At 35.0% G+C, this 27127-nt stretch overlaps 1 protein-coding gene and 2 long non-coding RNA genes across 4 annotated transcripts; 2 read left to right on the forward strand and 1 right to left on the reverse strand.

Annotated features, from left to right (window-relative positions):
- Positions 1 to 1479: 1479 nt before the first annotated feature.
- LOC143052365 (uncharacterized) lies at positions 1480 to 25381 on the reverse strand. Its single transcript, XM_076225375.1, has 2 exons — positions 25295 to 25381; positions 1480 to 4340 (listed from the first exon to the last, which is right to left on the reverse strand). The coding sequence occupies exon 2, from the start codon at positions 4215 to 4217 to the stop codon at positions 3009 to 3011; it is 1209 nt and encodes a 402-aa protein (XP_076081490.1). The 5' UTR covers positions 4218 to 4340; positions 25295 to 25381; the 3' UTR covers positions 1480 to 3008.
- Positions 7619 to 9320, forward strand: LOC143052375 (uncharacterized). The gene is made up of 3 exons (XR_012971099.1): positions 7619 to 8056; positions 8485 to 8551; positions 8993 to 9320. It is a non-coding gene; the product is annotated as an uncharacterized LOC143052375 (long non-coding RNA).
- On the forward strand, positions 16080 to 17800 carry LOC143052377 (uncharacterized). Of its 2 annotated transcripts, XR_012971102.1 has the most exons (3): positions 16080 to 16814; positions 17246 to 17312; positions 17754 to 17800. It is a non-coding gene; the product is annotated as an uncharacterized LOC143052377 (long non-coding RNA). The 2 variants fall into 2 exon arrangements; XR_012971101.1 differs by having other exon boundaries at positions 16080 to 17312.
- Positions 25382 to 27127: the final 1746 nt, after the last annotated feature.

The following is a 27127-nucleotide window of genomic DNA, read 5'->3' on the forward strand; positions in this document are numbered from 1 at the left end:
CTAGCAAATACAACTCTCCACCAAAGACTTAATGACTTAGAAGCTAGCAAATACAACTCTCCACCATAGACTTAATGACTTAGAAGCTGGCAAATACAACTCTCCACCATAGACTTAATGACTTAGAAGCTAGCAAATACAACTCTCCACCATACACTTAATGACTTAGAAACTGGCAAATACAACTCTCCACCATACACTTAATGACTTACAAGCTAGCAAATACAACTCTCCACCATAGACTTAATGACTTAGAAGCTAGCAAATACAACTCTCCACCATACACTTAATGACTTAGAAGCTACCAAATACAACTCTCCACCATAGACTTAATGACTTATAAGCTAGCAAATACAACTCTCCACCAAAGACTTAATGACTTAGAAGCTGGCAAATACAACTCTCCACCAAAGACTTAATGACTTAGAAGCTAGCAAATACAACTCTCCACCATAGACTTAATGACTTAGAAGCTAGAAATCAGGTCAATCTGATCTATTGCTTATGCATGGAAATCAAATACAGACCAAAACACATGCACCCATTACAAATTGAATCATTCAATACACCACATGTAGTTGACCTACTTCTTATGGTACCTTATCATGTAATAGTAACCTTGACAACTTATAACGAAATAAGGTCAGATTCGATCATACTAACAAACATGTACATGTAGACGTTGGCTAGCAAAGAACAGATACACAAAATATAACTCAAAATAAGTGAGAATTTGAGGTTTAAACGAGTATGTGTTCTTAGGCCTGTCCCAAGTCAGGAGCCTCTGGCCTTTGTTATTCTTGTATTATTTTTAATTTTAGTTTCTTGTGTACAATTTGGAGTTTAGTATGGTGTTCGTTATCACCGAACTAGTGTATATATTTGTTAAAGGGCCAGTTGAAGGACGCCTACGAGTGCGGAAATTTCTCGCTGCATTGAAGACATGTTTGTGACCTTCTGCTTTGATACTCCCCATTTCCATTCTCAATTTTATTAGGTGTCTATCTATATATATATACAAATTACAACTCACACTAAACATCCTACCACATTAATCACAATTTCAAGGTTTATCTCAAATATACATCATTTCGGGGTATTTTATAGCTTACTATGCATTATGGGCTTTGCTCATTGTTGAAGGCCGTACAGTGACCTATAGTTGTTAATGGCTGTGTCATTTTGGTCTCTTGTAGGCAATTGTCTCATTGGCAATCATACCACATCTTCTTTTATATATATGCTAACATGTATGTTCTTACATTTACACGTCAATCTTTAATCTTTAATAACGTTTAATTTTTAATTCAAATAAATTCTTCAATACAAAAATCCTTTTAACGAGTTTTACCCAAGTTTGTATTCTAAAGTGTCTATTTAAGTCACAAATTCCATTAAATTCTGCAACACATGCATAACATTTATAATGGTTTTACAGGTTGTATACCATGTATACATGTCTTGTAATTAATTTAATGTGTTTCTGTGAATTACAAAGCCGATTAAAACTTTTACCAAATACATAAGATGTATCTCATTTATGTGATCTCATGTGTCTCTGTACATTCTAAATATAACTAAAACATTTACTTCCAACATCACAGTATGTGTTATCATGTGTTTCTGCACATTTCTAATATTACTAAAAAATTTACTTCCAACATCACAGTATGTGTTATCATGTGTCTCTGTACATTTCTAATATTACTAAAACATTTACTTCCAACATCACAGTATGTGTTCTCATGTGTCTCTGTACATTTCTAATATTACTAAAACATTTACTTCCAACATCACAGTATGTGTTATCATGTGTTTCTGCACATTTCTAATATTACTAAAAAATTTACTTCCAACATCACAGTATGTGTTATCATGTGTCTCTGTACATTTCTAATATTACTAAAACATTTACTTCCAACATCACAGTATGTGTTCTCATGTGTCTCTGTACATTTCTAATATTACTTAAACATTTACTTCCAACATCACAGTATGTGTTCTCATGTGTCTCTGTACATTTCTAATATTACTAAAACATTTACTTCCAACATCACAGTATGTGTTCTCATGTGTCTCTGTACATTTCTAATATTACTAAAACATTTACTTCCAACATCACAGTATGTGTTATCATGTGTCTCTGTACATTTCTAATATAACTAAAACATTTACTTCCAACATCACAGTATGTGTTCTCATGTGTCTCTGTACATTTCTAATATAACTAAAACATTTACTTCCAACATCACAGTATGTGTTATCATGTGTCTCTGTGCATTTCTAATATTACTAAGACTTTTACCAACAACATCACAATAATGAGATTTATCGACTGTATGTGTTCTCATGTGAAACTGTTAACTACCTAGGATGAGTAACTCATTTACCGCATATATCACAAATATAAGGTGTATCAGCTATATATATTTTCATAATATGTTTCTGCAAATAAATAAAATTCATACATTCTTTTCCATGTATACGTCACTGATCTTACCATAGGTACAAAAAAAATGTATGTGTTTTCATGTTAATCTGTAAATTACTAAGTGTGCTAAACCCTTACTCACTTGCATCGCCGATATGAGGTGCATCATCTGTATGTGTTCTCATGTGAACCTTTAAAATACCAAGCTTAATAAACTTTTTGACGCATACATCATTGCCATTTTCAACTTTATCACCAATATGAGATTTATCTCCACTATGTGTTTTTGTGTGATTCTGTAAATGATCAAGCCGACTAAATCCTTTACCGCATACACCAAATTTATGAGGGTATTCACCGGTATGTGTTCTCGTGTGAGGACTTAACTTTTACCACATGCGTCACAGTCATGAGGTTTATCGTCCGTATGTATTCTCATGTGTGTCTGTAAATTATGAATAAGCGTGTAACCACATACACTGCAGTCATGAGGTTACTCGCCCGTTTGTGTTTTCAGGTGATTCTGTAAACTACCCAGCTGACTAAAGTATTTACCACATACGACACAGTACTAAGGTTAATAACCTGTATGTGTTCTTTCGTGTCTCTGTAAATACAAATACTTACTAAAGCCTCTACCACATACATCACAAGCATAATGCTTATCTTCCGTATGTGTTTTCCGGTGAGTCTTTAGACTACCCTGCCGACTGAAGCCTTTACCACATACATCGCATTTATAAGGTTTATCACCTGTATGTGTTTTTATGTGATTCTTTAAACTACAAGGCTGAATAAATCCTTTACCGCATACACCACATCCATGAGGTTTTTCACCCGTATGTATCCTCGTGTGAATCTTTAAATAAGGACGCTGACTAAAACCTTTACCGCATATACCACAGGCATGAGGTTTATCACCTGTGTGTGTTCTCATGTGATTCTTTAAACCACCCGACTGACTAAACCTTTTACCACATACATCACAGACGTGAGGTTTATCACCTGTGTGTATTCTCCTGTGAGTTTGTAAATTACCAAGCTTATTAAAACCCTTACCACATACTCCACAGTAGTAAGGTTTTTCACCTGTATGTATTCTCATGTGAATCTGTAATTCAGGACGCCGACTAAAACCTTTATCGCATACACCACAGCAATGAGGTTTTTCACCTGTATGTATTCTCATGTGAATGTTAAAATAAGGACGCTGACTAAAATCTTTACCACATATACCGCAGGCATAAGGTTTATCGTCCGTATGTGTTCTCATGTGAGTCTTTAAACTACCCGACTGACTAAACCCTTTACAACATACACCACAGTCATAAGGTTTTTCACCTGTATGTATTCTCTTGTGAGTATTTAAACTACCAAGCCGACTAAACCCTTTACCACATACTCCACACTCATGAGGTCTTTCACCGGTATGTATTCTCTTGTGAGTATTTAAATTACCAAGCTGATTAAACCCTTTACCACATACTCCACAGAAGTGAGGTTTTTCACCTGTATGTGTTCTCTTGTGAGTATTTAAACTACCAAGCCGACTAAACCCTTTACCACATACACCACACTCATGAGGTCTTTCACCGGTATGTATTCTTTTATGATTCTGTAAACTACCAGGCTGTCTAAACCCTTTTCCACATACACCACAGTCATGAGGTCTTTCACCGGTATGTATTCTCATGTGAATCTGTAAATAAGGACGCTGACTAAACCTTTTACCACATACACCACAGGCATGAGGTTTATCATGTGTATCGTCTGTGTATGTTGCCATGCCTTTTTGTTAATTACTGAATTAACTGAAACTTCAACAATTTACCAATTAATCCTCCAAGACATTCATTTTTTCAACATGTTCAAAAAGGTTCAACTCCAGTAATTGTGTCCTTGTTCAACTCTGCAATAAACAAAAAAAGATATTTAAGATTAAAACCTGTAAATCACCATTAACAGTCTATGTTGTTTTTAGTGTAACACACTTGACAATTACAACGTAGCTATAGATAGTTTCCTTTTAAAACGCTGCCATGTAAAAGCCACATCCCAGACTTAAATTCTGTTATTTACATTGCACCTGAATTAAAAAAAAGTTGATACATGTAGATGGAAATTCAAAACGTTTTATCATTAATTTAGTTAGTTCAGCGCCACTTGTTGATATTTAGCAGAATTGAAACATGATTGATAAGGCCAAATAAAAAGTATGTGTGGACACTGGTTCCAGTTACATCTGAAAAAAAGTTAGGGTAGGTACTAGTTAGGATTTCTTTTTTTTTATTTTATGTTTTTTTTTTACATTGAGTCTGACTCTATGGGAGCAACATTCTGACTTTAGCAGTGCTTAATGAAAAATGACGATAAAATCTTTAGGGTAGGCTTTTTTTTAAGCCGAAAAAGTAGGGACGGTAGGGTTACTGGAACCACACATATATTTTTATTTGGCCTAAGCAACATTTAAATAACGTTTGACTGTTGCTTCCTTAATGTCATTAATGTCTAGTGGCAAGCCGCAAGCATGTCATGCAGATTTAAATAATGGCGTGTAACCGTTCAACTGATTACAGCAGTAAACTAGTTTAAATAATGGCGTGTAACCGTCTAGTGGCAAGCCGCAAGCATGTCATGCAGATTTAGAAGGAACATACAAACTAGTTTACTTCTGTAATCAGTTGAACGGTTACACGCCATTATTTAAATCTGCATGACATGCTTGCGGCTTATAAAATAAAAATATGGTTACACGCCATTATTCCGACAGCCCATTAGTCCGACAGACCATTGGTCCGACAACCCATTAATCCGACAACCCAATAGTCCGACAACCCATTGCTCCGACAGCCCAATACTCCGACAACCCATAAGTCCGACACTTATCAAGTCAAGTATCAGGGTATTAGGGTAAAATAAAATTTGTCTGTCTGTATTATTACGTTTAAATATGTAATCCCATATTTTAAATCAAAGAGCTGATAGCTCTGAGGTGGAAGAAGGTGAATAAAAGGTAACCTGAATTACCACAAAAGCAGCCCCACTTACCAAGGCTGCTTTGATCCATTATCGTTATGATGTATTTTTTTTTTCTTCAAACAAGAAAAGGTCATAAGTACATGGATTTCCCATCCGTACAATCATTTTCTATGTTCAGTGGACTGTGAAAATTAGGTAAAATTTGTAAATTGGCAGTAAAATTAAGAAGATTATATCATAAGGAACACCTGTGCACTAAGTTTCAAGTTGATTGGATTTCAACTTCATCAACTACCTCGACCATAAACTTTATAACCAGAAGCAGGACGAACGGACAGACCAGAAAACATAATGCCCATAAATGGATCAGTAAAATAGTAAGGCTTGTTACATACCCGCCAACTTTTGAAAGTTCCCATAGGGGTTTTTATATCTTCTTTATTAACTTGACCCCTCATTTAGAAAAGTTATTCCAAATATAAGAATTTTCCCACTTTTGAGTTTAATAAAAATCTTAAAAATGTTCTTTCTTTTTTTTTCAACAGTAAAATGACCCCTTGTTTTAGGAACAGTCCCTTATTTAAGGGATACCACTCATAATTGGGGGGGGGGTCCCAACCTGAATACAAAAATAAAATATGTTACAACCAGTATCATGTCAAAAAATTAGTGAAAAAAATACTATTTACTATTTTTATCATGTTTATGGTAGTACAGTAGACTCCGGACAATCGGATACCAAAAATTTCAGCTAAAAATATCCGATTACCCGATATATTCAATTAGACGATGAATGTATATTCATTGAATATTCTACAATAATAAGTAGATCTATTGCTTAATATGTGAAAGGGCTGGAGGATTGATGGAGTGATTTTTATCAGTTACATCACCCGATGTTTGCGAGAAAAATTTTCAGCTGATTATGTAGCTAATGATTAAATTTGTTTCCACTTGCAGTTTTCAAATCCTATATTTATTAAAATCAATCAAATGTCCTGAAATATTTATGTAAATTATTATCTTCCATCCATAGTTTCTCTTTACTTGTTTAGTAAACAAATTATTTACATTTTCACACAGGTAAACTAATTTGGCTATAAATAGATCACAGCATGTCTGAGTAGAATCTCTTATCTAAAATCGTAATTGTTATAATTTTATTTCTTTAAATAATCAAATTTAAATTTATGAAAATAATCATGATTGATAAAATAGTATTGCATAAAGTTTACGCTCTCGGAGACTATTTATGTTTAGGTCATGGTTCTACAGGCTTCTTCACATATTTGTAAACAAACCAATATGGCCGCCACACGTGATTACCTTTGCACATGTGAAAAAAATATTTCTGACAAAAGTCAGATTTCTCTTGTCAAAAGGGATTTATATTTATATTGCAATAAATTATTCAGAAGGAGGTTCAGTTTCAATTATATTTCTTATTCTATGAGCATTTAGAGTTTAATCAAATTCTCCCAACAGTAACGTACTGCTCTTGTCAACTGAGTCTTGAATAATTTTATAAATAGATTCAAACCATTTGAAGTAGAAAGGCATCTAATTCACATGACAAGGAAAACAATGAATAAAGACACCAATTTAATAAGAAATAGATCCTTTTTATTTATTAAAAACAAAATCTTCTTGTCTGCAAGATTGCAAATTCGTAACTTCAAGGGCGAAGTTGTAAACAGGGCGAGTTGTCCCGATACCAAATCCACGCATGCGTATTACAAATATCTACAGTAAAAACATCCGGTTACAAGTAAACAAATAACGTACATGGATTTCATGTGGATGAGATGAAATCTATTAATTTAAATAAAAAGGTCATATTTACGATAGTGATTGTTTTTAAATCCTAATTTACAAATTAAATGATTCAGATGCTTAATCATGTGTAAAAATCGGTGTCAGGAATCTTAAGTTGTTATGACTTGTAATACACAGAAACGAATGCAGCATACGGAGGCTCAATGAGTTTAAAGTCGGTCCCATAGGTCTTCAGAAGACTTGACGTCTTCTTCCACCAAAAATCACTCTGGATATATATAAAATAAGGCTTAGGTATTTCGAATACTTTCTATATACTCAATTCGAAATCTGTATATAGAATAAAACAGAAAGAATATTTCATTTTCCAAATTAAAGGGTCTATAAAGAGCATATAAATCAAGAACAACCAGTGATGGTGCGAGTGTGCTAGCGTGTATTTATTCACGATTGAATAAATACCGTTATGATTTTGTAATGTATATTTTATTTCCGATTTGAATTTGCTTTTAATAAAGATGATTTAATTCCTAATTCATATTTGTGTTTTCGTTTTCAAATAGATTAATTACGGATTGTAATTAATTATGAGTGGTGCTATTCGTATTTTATATTCACGGACTTTGACGATTGACTAGTTCGGCCTTGATTGTTACTCACTTCTACTATTCTGATGGTCAGTGTTTTACGCTTGATTTGACCGCACACTTTCTGCTATTTCATTGGTTATATATCTTTTGGCGGTTTATTTCTATTCAGTCTATATTTAATTGTGGATTGATGTTCAAACCGAACAGACGTTTCATATACTTTATTTGCTGTTTCATATTTTGTACTATTTGTATTGGAGGAATTCCACGATTGTTTCAGGTCAGTTTGCTTACTTATCTCTTTAGATATTCTGTCTTTATCTTACTTTCATTGTAATTTTATTACCGGATTAATCAGTATTTCACGCATGAGTAACTTTCCATTTTAGCATGAATTCGTAGTAAGAATGTGTATCGTGATTGGTGAATGAATGTTGTAAACTATTTAAAAGGTTAACGTAACTTTTATAACAGGCACATTATTGATTTACATTTGAGCTACATAATTTAAGCCTGGAAATAAATAGAGTAAATATTGACGTATTGAATGCCGAATATTTGAGCAGAATGAGTCCGAGAGTAAATGAGTAAAATGTTAACTTGATAAATACTTTTCAGAGTCTTTATAATATTTTTGTCTCCGATAGATAGATTTTAAGTACTTTAAAGTCTGTGCATAGTAACTATAATTTAGTATTTGTTATACAGGTATTTGACAGAGTTCTGCATATGATGTAGATATACGTAGAGGCATAACCTTTGTACCTCATACGAGGTAAGCATGAGTGTTCATTTGTAGTTGCTTATTATTTTATTAGCTTAGTTATTTTGCTTTGTTTAGCTTAGCTTAGCTTTATTAGTTAACTGCTTTTTGGTATTGGCTTAATTAATGCTTATTTTGCTTAGACTATTTGTTTATAGTTTTAACGGCTAATTCGTATATTATAATGTTTTGTTAAATGAGAAACTATGTTTCTATTTTGTTTTTCTGACAAGTTAAATTCTGTTTCGGATGTCACAGAAAGTTATATTTTGATTAGATAAGGTTAATTGCACATTTTGGTAATTTCATGAACTGTGACGTATTTTACAGTAAATTGGTTAATTATTTGGAGTACACATGTACATATTACGTAAATTTATCAGATTGATATAATACATGTTTTAAAAGAATTGATTTATATACATTGTTATTAAATGTAATATTATATTACAGGGTTTCTTTTGATGCTTCATTGATTAATAAAACTATCCAGAACCCTATACATAGTCAACTATTATTTACGCCCAGATAGTGCGACTACATTTTGGCGCCCACGTTATTTGGTGGATAGTGAAGGATTCACGACAAAACATCTAGATAGAAAAGATCAAAAAAGGATCCGTTGGCTCCGACCGGAATATTCCAAGTGAGAGAAATAGTGAACCGTAGCTCCGGCCGGCGTATTCTAGAATTCGAAACCGAGTTTGGCCATTGTTGACATTTCGATTTCCGGTACTCGAGTACGAAAACAACACATGGAAATTTTGTGCACAAGTTCAAGAAAGGACCTGATATTTTGTGTTTATTCTTGTATTTGTAAGTTACTTTTCATTTATAATTGATTCATATGTATGTTGACTACATGACTAATGGTATTGAGTAGCGATTTATTCAGAATTTATTGAGAAATTTGAAAATATTGTCTTTGAAAATTTCGACGACTTTTCATTTGTATTTTTACACATAGATTAGAGACACTTTAGAACACTTGTCAATCATTGAAGGTTCATGTTGAACATCACTTGGTGTTGATTGATTATATGTACATGTATTTTTACACTTTAGTTATACATTGATACTTGACCACCGGACCACAATCCCCACCCCCCTTCGAGGTCAAACTGGGTCAATACAGGTCAAGGTCAACCGGAAGTACATACACATCCTGTATAAACATAAACATTGTGACAACGTGCATTGATTGATTGTTTGAAAATTTAATATTGAATTCTCAAGCCACTGATTTGCGAATTAACAATAGTTTGCAATTTAGTTAATTTTGTCACAACCAATACTTGTTTTTGGTAATAGTGCATACACGCATACACTTTTGTGAGTTAAAGCCTTTACACATAGAGACTTTGCATACACATTTACACTTGAACATAGCATACACGCAATTTTTTTTTTCATTTATACTATACCACATAGGTTGCAACTTTGCGCAACATTTATATGATTATGCGGTTGAGATGTGATGTTAGTTACATGTACATAAGCATTATTAGACATTGTGATTATTACTAATATTGACTTAGCTGTCTAGTTTGTGTTGTATTGTTGATTTTTTTTTACATAGAATTTTCAGCACAGACTTAGAAATTTTTTTTGATATATTATTTTTTTTTTATTACTGACATAGGTGATAAATAAGTTTGATATTGATAAACTTTGTGTGAATCTTGGTGTATGATAGAGTTATAGTGCATGTTATATAGGTGATACCATTCCTTATACCTTTGCATGTGAACCCATCCATATCTCTGCACATACTTACTAACACTTGTACACTTACACTTGAGTGAGATCTTAGTTTGTTGTTTGTACTATCAGTTACCATCTTTGAGACTTGTTTCTGCCAGCTATACAGTTACTTTTAGGGTAGTGCTAGTGATCTTTATTACTACCTGGTCTATACTTAGAGTATTTCTATCCCAGACTGATCATTGGTATTGAGTGGACAGTTTAGACTTTGACTTGAGCATATTATAGTTTATACAGTGCGTTATAGTACATGTAGTATATTCGATATAGATATATTTTATCCGTAGTTGTCGTACTTTTCGATTGGCTTATTATACGCTGATTATTCGACCGTTACAGCTATACTCGGATATTTTGTACGCGCATATTTTTTTTATATACAGTTTTCCGTATTGCCGACTAGATTTTGATTTTGTTCTGGATTTTCACACTGGAATTTCTACTCAACATGGCTCATAAGTTCAAGGAAGAAGAAATTATTACTGCACAGCCAGCAAGTCCAAAAACGCCTACAGCTGAGATGATGACGACTTTTGAGATGTTTGAAAAGATGGGAGCTAAACCTAAAGCTGATACCCCTGAGGACTTAAAGAATTGGATGATGGAATATCTGACGTCACAGGGAGCACTCAAGGAACAGAAACCAGAACCAGCTCCTAATTTACAACCACATTCACTTGTAGCACCACCTAAACCAGTTAATGTGACCAAGATGATGATGAACCATCCACCAAAGATAACCTGGTTTTCAGGAACAGAACCAAAGGCAGGCGACACTACCTATGAATTATGGAGACATGAAGTCCAGTGTTTACTTAAGCAGAATTATGAGCAAGATGCTATATTGAATGCAGTAAGAAGATCATTAAGAGGGGAAGCAGGACTTGTAGCTATGAGGTTGGAACTCAACGCAACTGTAAAAGTTATAATCCAGAAACTTGATAGCATATACGGAAGTGTGGACAAGAAAGAAGAGCTTTTAGCTGAGTTTTATGGTTCAAGACAACGACCAACAGAAAGTGTAACAGCCTGGAGTTGTAGACTGGAAGGAATTATTGGAAAAGCAGTTGATAGAGGACTTGTACAGAGACAAGATGTTGATAACATGCTTCATGCAATGATTTGGACAGGATTAAAACCACACTTGAAGGATATTTCAGGACATAAATATGATACCATTGGAGATTTTGATGGACTACGTGTAGCTTTAAGGCAGATAGAGAGCGATCATAGCAGCAGAAGTGAAACACTACCAGCAGAGACCAAGACACACATAAACAAGGCTATAACAACCCAACCTGAAGACGAAGGTCTACAGGAGATCAAAGGTTTGATTAATCAGATACATACCAGACTGGATTGTAATGATAAAAGATGGGAGCAAGCATCATGGAACCATCAGGAACAACATACACAACCCCCACAATTTCAACCACCAAATCAGTCGAGACAATGGCAGCAGCCCAATCAGTCATCACCATGGCAACAGCAACCACAGTTTGGACAACAACAACAAAATAGAGGAGGATATAGAGGTAGAGGAGGAAATTCAAATAGAGGTAGAGGACAGAACAACTACAGAGGAGGAAGAGATAATCCAGATAGAGATTACCAATGTTGAAGATGTGGACAGACAGGACATCTGAAGATAGGATGCAAAGTTAGAATGGATCATAGTCAGCAACATTTAAACTCCAACAAGCCTATGCAGGGGGAACGTCCATAGGTTTAGAGAACAGCAAGGTTCCCAAAGTCAGTCGGGTAAAGACACCACCAGGACTCTTTGGTCAGCCAACAGAAGTAAAGATGAACATAAATGGTATGGAAACATCAACCTTATTAGATACCGGCTCAACAGTGTCAACAGTCAGCCAATCTTTCTTCAACCAGTATATACAGACACCATTAATGGACATAACAACCTTGCTAGATATAGAGTGTGCAGATGGGCAACAGTTACCATACCTTGGCTATACTGAAACTTGCATACAGATACCAGGTCACCATCAGGAATACCCATGTATACTCCTAGTTATACCAGACAGTAGATACAACAAACAGGTACCGCTGCTACTAGGAACAAACATGCTTTCAACCATCATAGATACACTTAAGGTAAGTATAGGAGCTAGATTTTTACAGGAAAGCAGCTTGACTACACCATGGTACCTAGCGTTAAGATGCATCATACTTAGAGAGAAACAACTTACAAAGAACAGCAACCGTCTTGGAATTATCAGAAGTGGTGAGATCAAGTCTGTAACAGTACCACCAAATTCATACATCACATTAACCGGCTACTTAGACAAAGAAATACCATATCATGATTCACCAGCAATGTTACAGTCGTCTTTACTTGCAAAAAATCACGAAGACTTAGACATCGAACCAACATTAATCAGCTACCAACACAGAAAGAATGGACCGGTGAAGATACGCATTTCCAACATAACTACCATAACTGTAAGTATACCACCTAGAGCCATAATATGTGAGATCCACCCAGTTACCATCGAACCATCGCAACCAACAACACAAGATGATGAAAAGGTAAGTATTATGGAGAAGATGGAATTCACCAAAAGTAATCTCACGGATGAACAATTTGGGGAAGGACGTACACTTATCCGTTCGTACATGGACATCTTTTCCAAGAGGGATGATGATGTAGGTCACACCGACACGGTGCAGCATAGAATCGACCTTCTTGAAGATAAACCGTTTAAAGAGAGATACCGCCACATACCACCAACAGCATATGACGAGGTACGGGCACATTTGAGGCAGTTACTGGATATGGGGATTATTAGACCATCACACAGTCCTTTTGCGTCCAATGTGGTATTAGTGAGGAAGAAAGACTCCAGCCTGCGCCTGTGTGTAGACTACAGAAAGCTAAACAACGCTACAAAAAAAGATAGTTATGCACTTCCAAGAATAGATGAACTTCTGGATTGTCTGGCAGGATCGACGTACTATTCGGTCGTAGATATGAAATCAGGGTACCATCAGATTGAGATCTATGAGCCACACAAAGAAAGAACAGCCTTTACAGTCGGTCCATTGGGTTTTTATGAGTATAACAGGATGCCGTTTGGTTTAACCAACAGTCCAGCCACTTACCAGAGAATGATGGAGGACTGCTTAGCCGACTACAATCTGAGGATATGCTGTGTTTTCATAGACGACGTTATCATTTTTGGGAAGACGTATGAGGAGCATCTAGAGAACCTCAGGCTAGTGATGGAGAGAATAAGGCAAGTCAACTTAAAGCTAGCGCCAAAGAAGTGTTCCTTCTTTAAGAGACGGGTGAAGTTTGTTGGTCATATAGTTTCAGAGGCAGGAAAAGAGATAGACCCAGAGAAGACAGACAAAGTAACTACTTGGCCGAAACCAACATCGCCAGAGGATGTCAGACGATTTCTTGGGTTTGTAGGCTACTACAGAAGATTCATCAAGAATTTCAGCCAGATTAGTAGACCTCTCACTGATTTGATGCCATCACCAACAGGTAAGAAAGGAAGCAAAGGAAAGACCAAGAAACAGATAGCATGGAACTGGGGACCAGATCAAGAGACAGCCTTTGCCACCTTGAAGCGACTACTTACATCAGCACCTATTTTAGGATATGCCGATTATACTCTACCGTTTGAGTTACACACGGATGCTTCGGGAATTGGATTAGGAGCAGTCTTATATCAGGAACAGAAAGGTGAAAAGCGAGTTATTAGCTATGCTAGCAGGGGTCTGACGAAAGCGGAAAAGAACTACCCGCCACATAAATTGGAGTTTTTGGCATTGAAGTGGGCTATTACAGATAAGTTTAAAGATTACCTGTTTGGACAACAATTTACGGTATGGACAGATAACAATCCACTCACATATGTTCTGACAACAGCAAAACTGGATGCTACAGGTCACCGATGGTTAGCAGACTTAGCCAGCTATCACTTCAACATCAAGTACCGCCCTGGAAGAACAAACGCAGATGCAGATGGACTCAGCCGGCTACCAGTTTCTGAAGATCGATCAGACATCAACATTGATTCCGTACGTGCCATCTGTGATGCAGTTGTACCAACACCTTTTGCAGAATGTTTAGCCATTAACCCCAACTTAGTTCAGGACGAAGAGAACAATGTGTTAGATGGGCCATCAACCACTGACATCATAGATTGGAAGAAAGCCCAACAACAGGACAAGATGATAACACGTTGGATAGAGATGGTAGAAAAACAGCAGAAACCTGATAAAGGGGAACCCATATTGAAGAGACAATTTAACCACCTACAGATTATTGATGATATTCTATACAGAGTAGTTAATACTGAAGATGAAGTGAAGAAACAACTTGTATTACCATCACAACTTATCACCACCATTTTACAAGCATACCACAATGATATAGGACACCAGGGAAAAGATAGGACTCTATCACTACTCAGGGACCGCTTTTATTGGCCAGGTATGGCGAAAGATGTAGAGGAATGGCTTTCACACTGTGGCAGATGTTTACGGAGGAAAACCATCCCTAATCACAGAGCACCTCTGGTAAGTATTCAGACCACGGCACCGTTACAGCTTGTATGCGTGGATTATCTAACCCTGGAACCATCGAAGGGAGGACAACAGTATGTCTTAGTAATTACAGACCATTTCACCAGGTTTGCACAAGCTATACCAACAAGGAATATGAAAGCAAGAACAACAGCTGAAGCACTGTATAACCACTACATTGTTCACTATGGACTTCCCGAAAGACTTCACTCAGACCAGGGAGCACAATTTGAGTCTAAGCTTATTAAGGATCTCTGTACGTTAACAGGAATGGTAAAATCCCGCACCACCAGTTATCACCCACAAGGAAATGGACAATGCGAGAGGTTTAACCGGACATTAATGAGTATGCTTGGAACCCTGGAGGTTGAACAGAAGAGAGACTGGAAGGCTTATGTTGGACCATTGGTATATTGCTACAACAGTACCAGACACGATTCAACAGGCTATTCACCATACTTTTTGATGTTTGGGAAGAATCCGAGATTACCAGTAGATATTGCTTTTGGTTTAAGGAAGGAAGCAAAGAGTCAAGACTATATCAACAACCTCAAAGATAGACTAGAGTATGCACACAAGGCTGCAGCAGAAATGTCGAAGAAATCTCAGTTGAAACAGAAAGGAGGTTATGATACTAAGGTACGTGGTGCAACTATACAGAAGGGAGACAGAGTACTGGTACGAATCAACGCATTTGAAGGACGACATAAGCTATCTGACAAATGGGAAAAGGATTCTTACCGTGTTCTTGATCAACCAAATAAAGACATTCCAGTTTATACAGTGCAAAAAGAACATGGTGGTGGAAAGAAGCGAAATTTGCACAGGAACCATTTACTACCTGTAGGATTCATCACGGAAACACATGAGCATAATGAAGAGAACAAACCAGTACAGACACTAAGAAAAAGAAAGCCAACAAAAGTACCACCTACAATGATACCCGATAGACCAGTACCAATTCAGGACTACAGACAGAATGAATCTTCTGATGAGGAGTCAGTTGAATTGGTCATTATACATTCATGCTGATGATGACAGTAACCCATCCGTTACAGATTTAACATCGCAGCAAGGAGAGCAAAATGAGGTATTAGAGACAGAAGCTTCAGGATCTGATGGGGACGCCCTTTCTCAGGCTGATTCAGTTACGACAGTTGATGAGACAGATTCGGAAGAAGAACAGAGAAGCGCTTAAAGAAGTGGAAATGACATAGAACAGCAGGAGAATCCACCTGAAGACAGTTCGTCGTCATCTTCTCAGACTATTAGACGGTCTACCAGGGAAAGAAGAAAACCAGCTTGGATGCGGTCAGGTAATTATGATACATCGCATTCAGCTAGTTTGGTAACAGAAAAGGATTGGTACCAGAGGATCCAGTGTATTACGTCATTAGCAGGAACCAACTTATTTGGAGATCTACAAACAGAAGCAGCAAAGACGATTTTAGCTATTGTGAAAACTCCACAGAGCAAATGACGGGACGTCATTTCAGATCAGGGAGGAGTATGTGCTAGCGTGTATTTATTCACGATTGAATAAATACCGTTATGATTTTGTAATGTATATTTTATTTCCGATTTGAATTTGCTTTAATAAAGATGATTTAATTCCTAATTCATATTTGTGTTTTCGTTTTCAAATAGATTAATTACGGATTGTAATTAATTATGAGTGGTGCTATTCGTATTTTATATTCACGGACTTTGACGATTGACTAGTTCGGCCTTGATTGTTACTCACTTCTACTATTCTGATGGTCAGTGTTTTACGCTTGATTTGACCGCACATTTTCTGCTATTTCATTGGTTATATATCTTTTGGCGGTTTATTTCTATTCAGTCTATATTTAATTGTGGATTGATGTTCAAACCGAACAGACGTTTCATATACTTTATTTGCTGTTTCATATTTTGTACTATTTGTATTGGAGGAATTCCACGATTGTTTCAGGTCAGTTTGCTTACTTATCTCTTTAGATATTCTGTCTTTATCTTACTTTCATTGTAATTTTATTACCGGATTAATCAGTATTTCACGCATGAGTAACTTTCCATTTTAGCATGAATTCGTAGTAAGAATGTGTATCGTGTGATTGGTGAATGAATGTTGTAAACTATTTAAAAGGTTAACGTAACTTTTATAACAGGCACATTATTGATTTACATTTGAGCTACATAATTTAAGCCTGGAAATAAATAGAGTAAATATAAACGTATTGAATGCCGAATATTTGAGCAGAATGAGTCCGAGAGTAAATGAGTAAAATGTTAACTTGATAAATACTTTTCAGAGTCTTTATAATATTTTTGTCTCCGATAGATAGATTTTAAGTACTTTATAAGTCTGTGCATAGTAACTATAATTTAGTATTTGTTATACAGGTATTTGACAGAGTTCTGCATATGATGTAAATATACGTAGAGGCATAACCTTTGTACCTCATACGAGGTAAGAATGAGTGTTCATTTGTAGTTGCTTATTATTTTATTAGCTTAGTTATTTTGCTTTGTTTAGCTTAGCTTAGCTTTATTAGTTAACTGCTTTTTGGTATTGGCTTAATTAATGCTTATTTTGCTTAGACTGTTTGTTTATAGTTTTAACGGCTAATTCGTATATTATAATGTTTTGTTAAATGAGAAACTATGTTTCTATTTTGTTTTTCTGACAAGTTAAATTCTGTTTCGGATGTCACAGAAAGTTATATTTTGATTAGATAAGGTTAATTGCACATTTTGGTAATTTCATGAACTGTGACGTATTTTACAGTAAATTGGTTAATTATTTTGAGTACACATGTACATATTACGTAAATTTATCAGATTGATATAATACATGTTTTAAAAGAATTGATTTATATACATTGTTATTAAATGTAATATTATATTACAGGGTTTCTTTTGATGCTTCATTGATTAATAAAACTATCCAGAACCCTATACATAGTCAACTATTATTTACGCCCAGATAGTGCGACTACACGAGCTACTGATGATTCAAAAATTTCGCTGTTGAGTTATGAATCTGAAAAAGCATCACGCAATATAGCTGACTTATATAAACCTTGAAACCAAATTTCAGAAATCATTGTATTGTAGTTCCTGAGAACAATGTGACGAACATTTTTAACTTGGCTGTCATGTGAAAATTATCGGTAAACAGGAAGTTGTTGACAATGAATCTGAAAACGCATCAAACCATATAGCCGACTTCAATAAACCTTTCAGAAATCCTTGTATTATAGTTCATGAAAAAAATGCAACGAAAATATTCATGGGACGGACGGATGAACTGTCTGACTAACTGACGGCCGGACGGTTGGACATGTGGACAGACAGAGGCAAAACAGTAAGCCCCCGCTTTTTCGAAGCGGTGGTATAATGATTGGGTCAACATTAAGACTTTACAATACTAATATGATATAATTATCTTAATAGCAACATAAGCCTCAGTCACAATCGGAGCCAAAACAAAATAGAAAAAAAAACCCTTACCTCACACATTGATATCAAATTACAGTTTTTATCAAGACATGCACTATATACATGTAATTCAAAAGAACTAACAATATAATCATCATTTCCCCCCCCCCTTAATAGTAACGTTTTCTTGTGTTATTAAATATCGAAAATGTATTTAACTTTTTAAAGTCTGACATGTGCTAGATAGATGCTAAAAGAGTTCCTCCCTCAAATTATTATGAAGTGAGCATTCGATTGAAAAATGACACTCATCCTCAACTTTATCAGCTGTACAATACGATTGTTTGAGTATCTGACATTTTCAATTCTTAATGTAATGGGTGAGCACCGATTCTTAATTAACATATTAACTTACCTTTCTTAAAATCAATGATATCTAAATATTTTTCTTATTGAACACAATCTTTAAGGTGGTACCTAACACTACAGGGAGATAACTCTGTAAAATCAGCAGAACGTTTTAATGACGTTGTGTTGTCAAAGGAGTATTAAGCTTCTTAATGATCAAAACAAGTTTTTGTCAAAATGCTATATAACCAGTGTATTTTTTCTGATTAAACGGTTGGTTCAAATTTTTTGAAATTTTTATATTTTTGTCAATGGTTCAAAGTAAATACTTTATCAAAATTTTAAGAAAATTAAACGAGCCAAATTAATTTTAGTAAAGGTGTTAGGTACCACCTTAAATGAAAAATAAGTGTCAAGTTTGCCATAAAACACATAATGTACTAAGTTTTTACAATTAGACAATTTGACAAAGACACAAGCAGGACAAGAATGTCACACATTGTCTTAGATTTCTTACCAGTCAAACTGCGTGGACTGTATATTTCTATTTCATATACAGTCAATGACCCGATATCACTTTTCCTCATGACTATTTAAGTAGAAGACTCAGTTACCGAAATGTTCTTGTCCGTCATATTTGTCTTATAACGACCGCAAAACTTTTTTTGGGAATCTTATAATGGTATGATGTCGTCGTCTGTGTCCGACGTCTGTGTCGAGGGTAAGGACTGAGCAGTTGAAATTTAGCACGTGTTTCAACTCAAATATAATGCGACAAATATCCCGCATGGAAAGAATGATTGGAATCAAAACGGACAACCCCAAATATTAAAGAGAACAGGGTAGGTCTTTTTAGAGAAAATTTACCAATACACACAAGACAGATGCATTGTCAGAATAGTGGGCTGTCGGAGTAATGGGCTGTCGGAATAATGGTTGTCGGACTAATGGGATGTCACCCAGTTGTTTGAACTAATCGTTTACTGAGTAAATTATTAAAAGTACTAACTTTAAATGAACCATTACAATTTTACTGTATTCAGCCATACAAACTAATATAATGCATATTGAATCATATATATAACACATGAAAGATGGACCAAGCAGGCTACATGGAATGCCAAGCTAACTGACAAAACATGAAAGATGGACCAAGCAGGCTACATGGAATCCCAAGGTAACTGACAAAACATGAAAGATGGATCAAGCAGGCTACATGGAATGCCAAGCTAACTGACAAAACCTGAAAGATGGATCAAGCAGGCTACATGGAAGGCCAAGCTAACTGACAAAACATGAAAGATGGACCAAGCAGTCTACATGGAATGCCAAGCTAACTGACAAAACATGAAAGATGGACCAAGCAGGCTACATGGAATGCCAAGCTAACTGCCTCCATCTACCACATGATTAGCTACATCTTATATATATATATATTTATACCTTGGCAGGGGATCACCTCATTTACAAATTTTATAACCACTGAAATATCTTCTTTTTTGGTAATCTCGTCTAAAACTGATACCAAACTGACACAATTAAATCCCATTTTTTTGTTTTGTTTTAAGTACGATATTTTTACATTTTGATCCTTTTATATTTTTTTAACTAATTATGCATATGGTATACACATCTCATTGTCTCATTAAAAGGAATCCAAACGGTATTTTAACTCATAAAATCTTCAACCTAAGCACCCCACCAAATTTTATAACCACGGATATCTTCTTTTTTGGTAATCTCGTCTAAAAGAGGGACGAAAGATACCAAAGGGACAGTCAAACTCATAAATCTAAAACAAACTGACAACGCCATGGCTAAAAATAAAGAAGACAAACAGAAAAACAATAGTACACACGACACAACATAGAAAACTAAAGAATAAACAACACGAACCCCACCAAAAACTAGGGGTGATCTCAGGTGCTCCGGAAGGGTAAGCAGATCCTGCTCCACATGTGGCACCCGTCGTGTTGCTTAAGTGATTACAAATCCGGTAAATAGTCTAATTCGGTAGGTCATATTCATGAAAGGGAAGGGGATTGTAGTTACGACGTAAGGAACATATCCGATATCATTTGTGAAACGGTTATTCCATAACGGTCAACCAACTCGTGATGGCGTCCGTAAAATTTACGAAGGGATGATTTCAACTTCACCATTTGGAACTCTTGGTTTAATAGCTTCCTTGTGAGCAGCAAACCTCTATCAAGAAAATCATGATAGGAAATGCAAGCACGGGAATATCGTATCAATTGGGAGATATATACCCCGTATGCAGGTGCTGCTGGAATGTTGCTACTTAGAAATGGAAAGTTCACAATTGGAAAGCTGAAATCATCTCTTTTGTCGTAAAGTTTTGTTTTCAACCGACCCTCATTGTCAATTTCTAGATGTAAGTCAAGATATGAAGCCGACTTTACTGTATCTGTAGTATCCTTTATCTCTAGTTCGATTGGATAGATGCGTTCCACATAGTCACCAAATTTTGAATTGTTTAGTGAAAGAACATCATCTATATAGCGGAAAGTAGAGTTAAAGGATATTGCTAACTTCTTATCTTTCTTCCTAAGAAGTTCTTGCATGAAGTCAGCCTCATAATAATAAAGAAACAAGTCGGCGAGTAGAGGGGCACAGTTTGTTCCCATTGGAATGCCGACAGTCTGTTGAAAAACACGTCCTCCGAACGTAACAAATATGTTGTCAATCAAGAAATCAAGCATCTTGATAATATCAGTTTTAGAGAATTTTTTGTTTGAATCAGAGTGATTCTTTACAAAGTAGGATTTATCCCTCCCTAAGACAAGATACTTGTATCTACGTTGGCCATTCTTTTTTATGAAGCAAAGTAATATCAACTCTTTCAATTTGTCTTTTAGTTTGGAATGTGGAATACTTGTGTACAGGGTAGAAAAGTCAAATGTTTTAATACTGTTACAAGATGAAAGAGAGTTAGATTGTATGTACTCTAAAAGATCTTTTGAATTTTTAAGTATCCACATCTGATTCACGCCACCTCTAGAATAGGCAGTTTCACAATAACTTTGAAGCCCGTCTTTGATTGCTGATAAAATAGATGTTAATAATTTAGAAAGAGGTTTCGTGGAGCATTTGGAAGACCCAGCAATATACCGTTGTTTGTAAGGACACTTATGTAGTTTAGGTATCCAATACAGTGATGGAAGATCCAGTTCTTCATCTTTGGTTGAAATTCCAAAGAAACATAGAACTGACCTATGATTATCCAGGATTTCCTCTTTGGTAAGTGTCGTGAGGGTATATGTTGAGTTACCAAGTGAATTGTCAATACCTAAAGCTGATACCAAACTGACACAATTTAATTCCATTTTTTTGTTTTGTTTTAAGTACGATATTTTTACATTTTGATCCTTTTATATTTTTTTTAACTAATTATGCATATGGTATACACATCTCATTGTCTCATTAAAAGGAATCCAAACGGTATTTTAACTCATACAATCTTCAACCTATTAAGCACCCCACCAAATTTTATAACCACTGAAATATCTTCTTTTTTGGTAATCTCGTCTAAAGCTGATACCAAACTGACACAATTTAATCCAATTTTTTTGTTTTGTTTTAAGTAACGATATTTTTACATATTGATCCTTTTATTTATACTCCTCTTTTTATATATTTTTTTTAACTTAATTATTATGCATATGGTATACACATCTCATTGTCTCAATAATAGGAATCCAAACGGTATTTTAACTCATACATTTTACATAGGTAGACTCACTTCAACTTAAGCACCCCACCACAATGTGTAAATATTTGATTTAGCTTTAAACCTATTTCCTAAGTGGGAGTGCTCCGATGTATAACGGAAGAAATTACCTGTAAAGAACAGAACAGAACTATTTGACAGTGATCCCTTACTTCATTTATCATGTATGGGGATATTGCAAGACTGCCAGCTTCTTGCATTTTTTTCCCATCTTTTTTTAAAAAGCAAATGAAATTATAAATTGGAATTCATGTTTAATATCATGCATTTTGGGATTCGAACATCACTTGCAGACAATATCAAACAAGAGACGTTACTTTCAGTGGCAAATATATCATGCATTATCAGGACGACAACATATTTTACAGTAAATACTAATAATAAATAAAGATTAGTTCTATAACATGTATAATGAGAGGCGGAAGAATATTTTCAGGGACTTCAAGATTGTACCTAAAGTTATTATTCCAGGACTTTGGGGTTTAATTTGTATAGTTAACACTGATGGACTTCCGGTAACAAATCATTCATTCATTCTCATTTATCCCCCCCCCCTTTTTACAAAAATGTTTGACACGATGTAGGTGTCCCAGAAAAAAAATAGAATAGCCTAGCAAGACGTCATAGTTCTTTGGACTATCCAAAATATAATTATTTTTTTTTCTTTATAATTTATCGATATAAATGTGACCTAAATATAATATTTAAATTATAAATTCAACAAATCATAAGATATCTCAAATATATATTTTTTTTTCAATTTTTGTCTTTCTATGCCTTCTATAAAATTAAATAGTAACAGACAATAACTCAAAATAACTCGTTTTATTGTATGATATTACTGTTTTCCACTTAATCGATGGTGTCACTGTGCGATGATGTTCGGTGGTGATGATACCCACAAATGTTCTATCTTTGGAAACTTGTAGGATTCTCGCTGCTGTTTTTATTGAATGGGTGCAATTTTTAAAAAGTACTGTGACGTTATGTTGTTCTTTTTAATTCCACAAGGCACAACAATTTATCATGATCTATCAGTGACGGATCCAAGGTGGGTCTCATACACCTAATTGCTATTTATTCCATTCCGGATAAGTTCTAAAATTACACAACTTTTTCATCGAGTTGAAGCTATCTGGGACCCTGTTTAAATAATGCCCCATGCATGATACTTTTTAATGAGATTTGTTTAAACCACCGTAAATACTTCAATCAAAATATTTTTTTACTTCAATTTTAATTTCGAAAAAGTGGATCATCTTCTATCAAAGTTTTTTAATGGTCGCTTTCTAAAGTTTTTCCTCCCTCAGCTCACTACTGGTAACCTCTATTTTCGGCGGCATTGTAGGATTTAATAATGTCCCAAATGAAATAGTGTCCACCGGACATTATTCCCTAGTAAATATGGTCCCTGGACTATATTTGCTTATTTATATGTGTCCTGGACATTTTTTTCTATGAAAAACTGTCCTCGGGTATGAAAAAGTGTCCATGAAAGTGAACATAATTAAATACTATACTTCTGTGATTAGATGTCCACCACATTTTATCCTCCTGAACTTTTTTTTATATATATGATTAAATCACATCCATTGCTAAGTTATATTACTGAATGTATTTTTATCAATTCTTGCTAATTTTTAATACACTAATTTTGTTCTTTGACAGGAATTAGTTACTTAAGTTATCTCATTGGCACTCATACCATGCTGATCTTCTTTAATTTAGATTATTACAATATATATATATATATAGTACTTAATTTCATTTGAGGTGACTTATAGGTCCATTGGGCCGGGTGTATTAATATTTATCATATATTGTATATTTATAATCTGTACATATTTACACATGTCACTATAATAAATAATTTACTTACTTACTTACTTACTATACAATTATTCAAAATGAAATAAATAACAGATGTAGGTAAACAAAATAATTTCATTTTCAAAACTTCATATGATGTCAAACAATTAATAATTGTTGAATTACAAACATTTATATCATTAGAAATATTCATATATATGCTAGCTTAGATTTGCATTATCAAGATATTTCTTATATAATTATACATTTCTCTGTATTCCTTTCCATCCATTTTTTCATTTTTGTATTGTTTATATTGATCAATTTCTATTTAAAGTTTAAACTTTCTTATTTTATTAAAATTCAACCATAATAAAACATTATAATGACCATTGTATTACTTCCCTTGGAGGACACAATTTGTTAATAATAGTATAGGATTTAATAATGTCCCCCATGAAATAGAGTCCTCTATTTCATAACATTTTGTAGTCTAGTGGACACTATTTCATAGATATTGCTATGACAATTTGTCCACTTAGGGGACAATATTCCATGGCAATGGACATTATTGAATACCTAAATTCTAGGAAAAAGTGTCCATATGGACACTATTTCCCAGGACACTATTAAAAAGTATTATGTCTTACAGCATGACCCAAACAAGAAGTTGTGTAAATGACTGTTTTTCCCGGATTGGACTAAATAGCGATAAGGTGTATTGGGGTCTAAGCGTGACGAGGGATTGCTGATTTTTTTGTAAGCGTGACACGTAGTCAAATTATTGTGTCATGAATTCGGGAAATGAGGTCTAGCGGGACTCGGGAAATGACAAAAAAACTAGAATTGCTTATGTACATAGTGTAAGCGGGATACGAGAATCTGACAAAACAGTAAGCGGGATCCGGGATCGGAACCCCCCAGTGAGACCCACTCCAAGGGGAGGGTTGGAATCCCCTTTTAGTGTACGATCAATGCATTTGTATGGGGACATGTAGTTGGAACATTTATTGTGGGTTGCGACCCCACTTTAAAAATCGCTTGATCCGGTCCTGTCTATGATCATATATAATGGGCCTATTTGTCCATTTAGATAAACTTACTTTTTCGTCTGCCAAGAGAATATACGTCCAGGAAATGAAACCAAAGTTATCATGACTTTCTTTCTTTACACTGAATCGCCGTTCTATTTCGGCGCACTCCTATGTAGGATCATGTTTTTGATGAATTATTTCAGAGTAACAACTTGCTACAAATAATTATTGGCTGCTTGAAGTTTCAATCATTTCTTGACAACTCAACGTGACAACATGTATACATTGAGAAATTAATGCTGGACTATGATTTAGCTTACACCAAAATAAAAGCGTTCATCAATGTTATAATACTGAAGAGAAATGTCTATGATATGGAAATTATTATATGTGATATAAATTAGAAATGACAACTGTAACTGTGTAGATATATTGTTGGTAGGATATTTACATTTCTATCGAACCAATTTTATTAGTACATCGTTGTTATTGTGACCGTCAGTGGCGGATCCAGAAATTTTCATAAGTGGGGGCCCACTGACTGACCTAAGAGGGGGCCCGCTCCAGTCACGCTTCAGTGATTCCCTATATAAGCAACCAAATTTTTTCCAAATAAGGGGGGGGCAGGGAGGGGGGGCCCTGCCCCCCCCCCTAAATCCGCCTCTGATCGTGTATATGTATATAGTGACAATTCATAGGGTTTTAACAAGTTTAATCCACACTGACAAAAGACAACAGTGTCAGTGGATCATCTGACAGAGGTGGCAAATACATTATAGGTAAAGATAAACGTATAAGATGGGATAAGGGACGAGTTGACACCAGACAATCGAGCAATAAAGGATAAAAAACTTAATTCAAATTTTTGGGGGGTGGGGGTCAAAATTGCTGCAAGTTTTGTATATATCCTTATTGGTCATGCAATCAATTTTTTACAAATTAAGTTAAGAGGGGATCCCGCTATATATAATCACCTTGTTCTATAGATATATGAAATATGTAATATGCACATTGATCTAGACATGCGAACCAGTCTAGGGAGGGGGTAGTGAAAAAACTATATGAATGAAGTTTTTTTATCCTATACATTGAACTTTTTATGTCGTCCCTAATGCGATACATAGAGATTAATACATTTTGTACATGGCCTTTTCCATATCGGCCCGGGTATCACTCTGATAGCTCCATATCAGCCCGAGACGTAAACTGATTTTTATAGTTCTTTCTTATGTTGTACTGTTATACTTTATTGGTATAAACATTGATTTTGTTATCAGTAAATTAAAAGCCAACTAAATATTACTAGTATGTTATATACATACACATATTCATGGATCTACAATTTGTCGATACCTGTAACTTCGCATTGCACAAGGTCATGCTTTTCTCTGGCTGTTTATGAAGTCTTTACACTAAATCCATTGGTTGTTGGATGTGTACGGATTGATAGTTTAGTCTTAGATGCATGATTTTTTTTATTAGTTGTTAGTGGCTTTGAACTAGCTGTCAGATAACTGCAAGTACTCTCAGAACTGTTCATTGTGTCTTTTTGTGTTGGGATGTTTAAGTAATTGGCCACGTCCACTTGTAATTTTGTCCATCTGATGAGTTAAGCCTTTTTCAACTGATTTTTATAGTTCGTTCTTATGTTGTACTGTTATACCACAGTCCCAGGTTAGAGGGAGGGTTGGGATCCTGCTAACATGTTTAACCCCGCCACATTATGTATGTGCCTGTACCATGTCATGAGCCTGTATTTCAGTGGTTCATAGCCAGAAATTAGTAGGGTTTTTGCTAATTAATATTCATAATATGTAAATGAGAATTGTACCACGTGATTATAGTTTGAACTAGACTGGCTTGATATCGTTAAAATCTTTAAAACACGGATATTATAAGTTG

This window comes from Mytilus galloprovincialis, chromosome 11, assembly GCF_965363235.1.
Source record: "Mytilus galloprovincialis chromosome 11, xbMytGall1.hap1.1, whole genome shotgun sequence".
NCBI lineage: Eukaryota > Metazoa > Mollusca > Bivalvia > Mytilida > Mytilidae > Mytilus > Mytilus galloprovincialis.

Bases quoted from the DNA above. Each gene is read 5' to 3' on its own strand.
- LOC143052365 (XM_076225375.1), bottom strand. From the start codon at position 4,217: ATGGCAACATACACAGACGATACACATGATAAACCTCATGCCTGTGGT.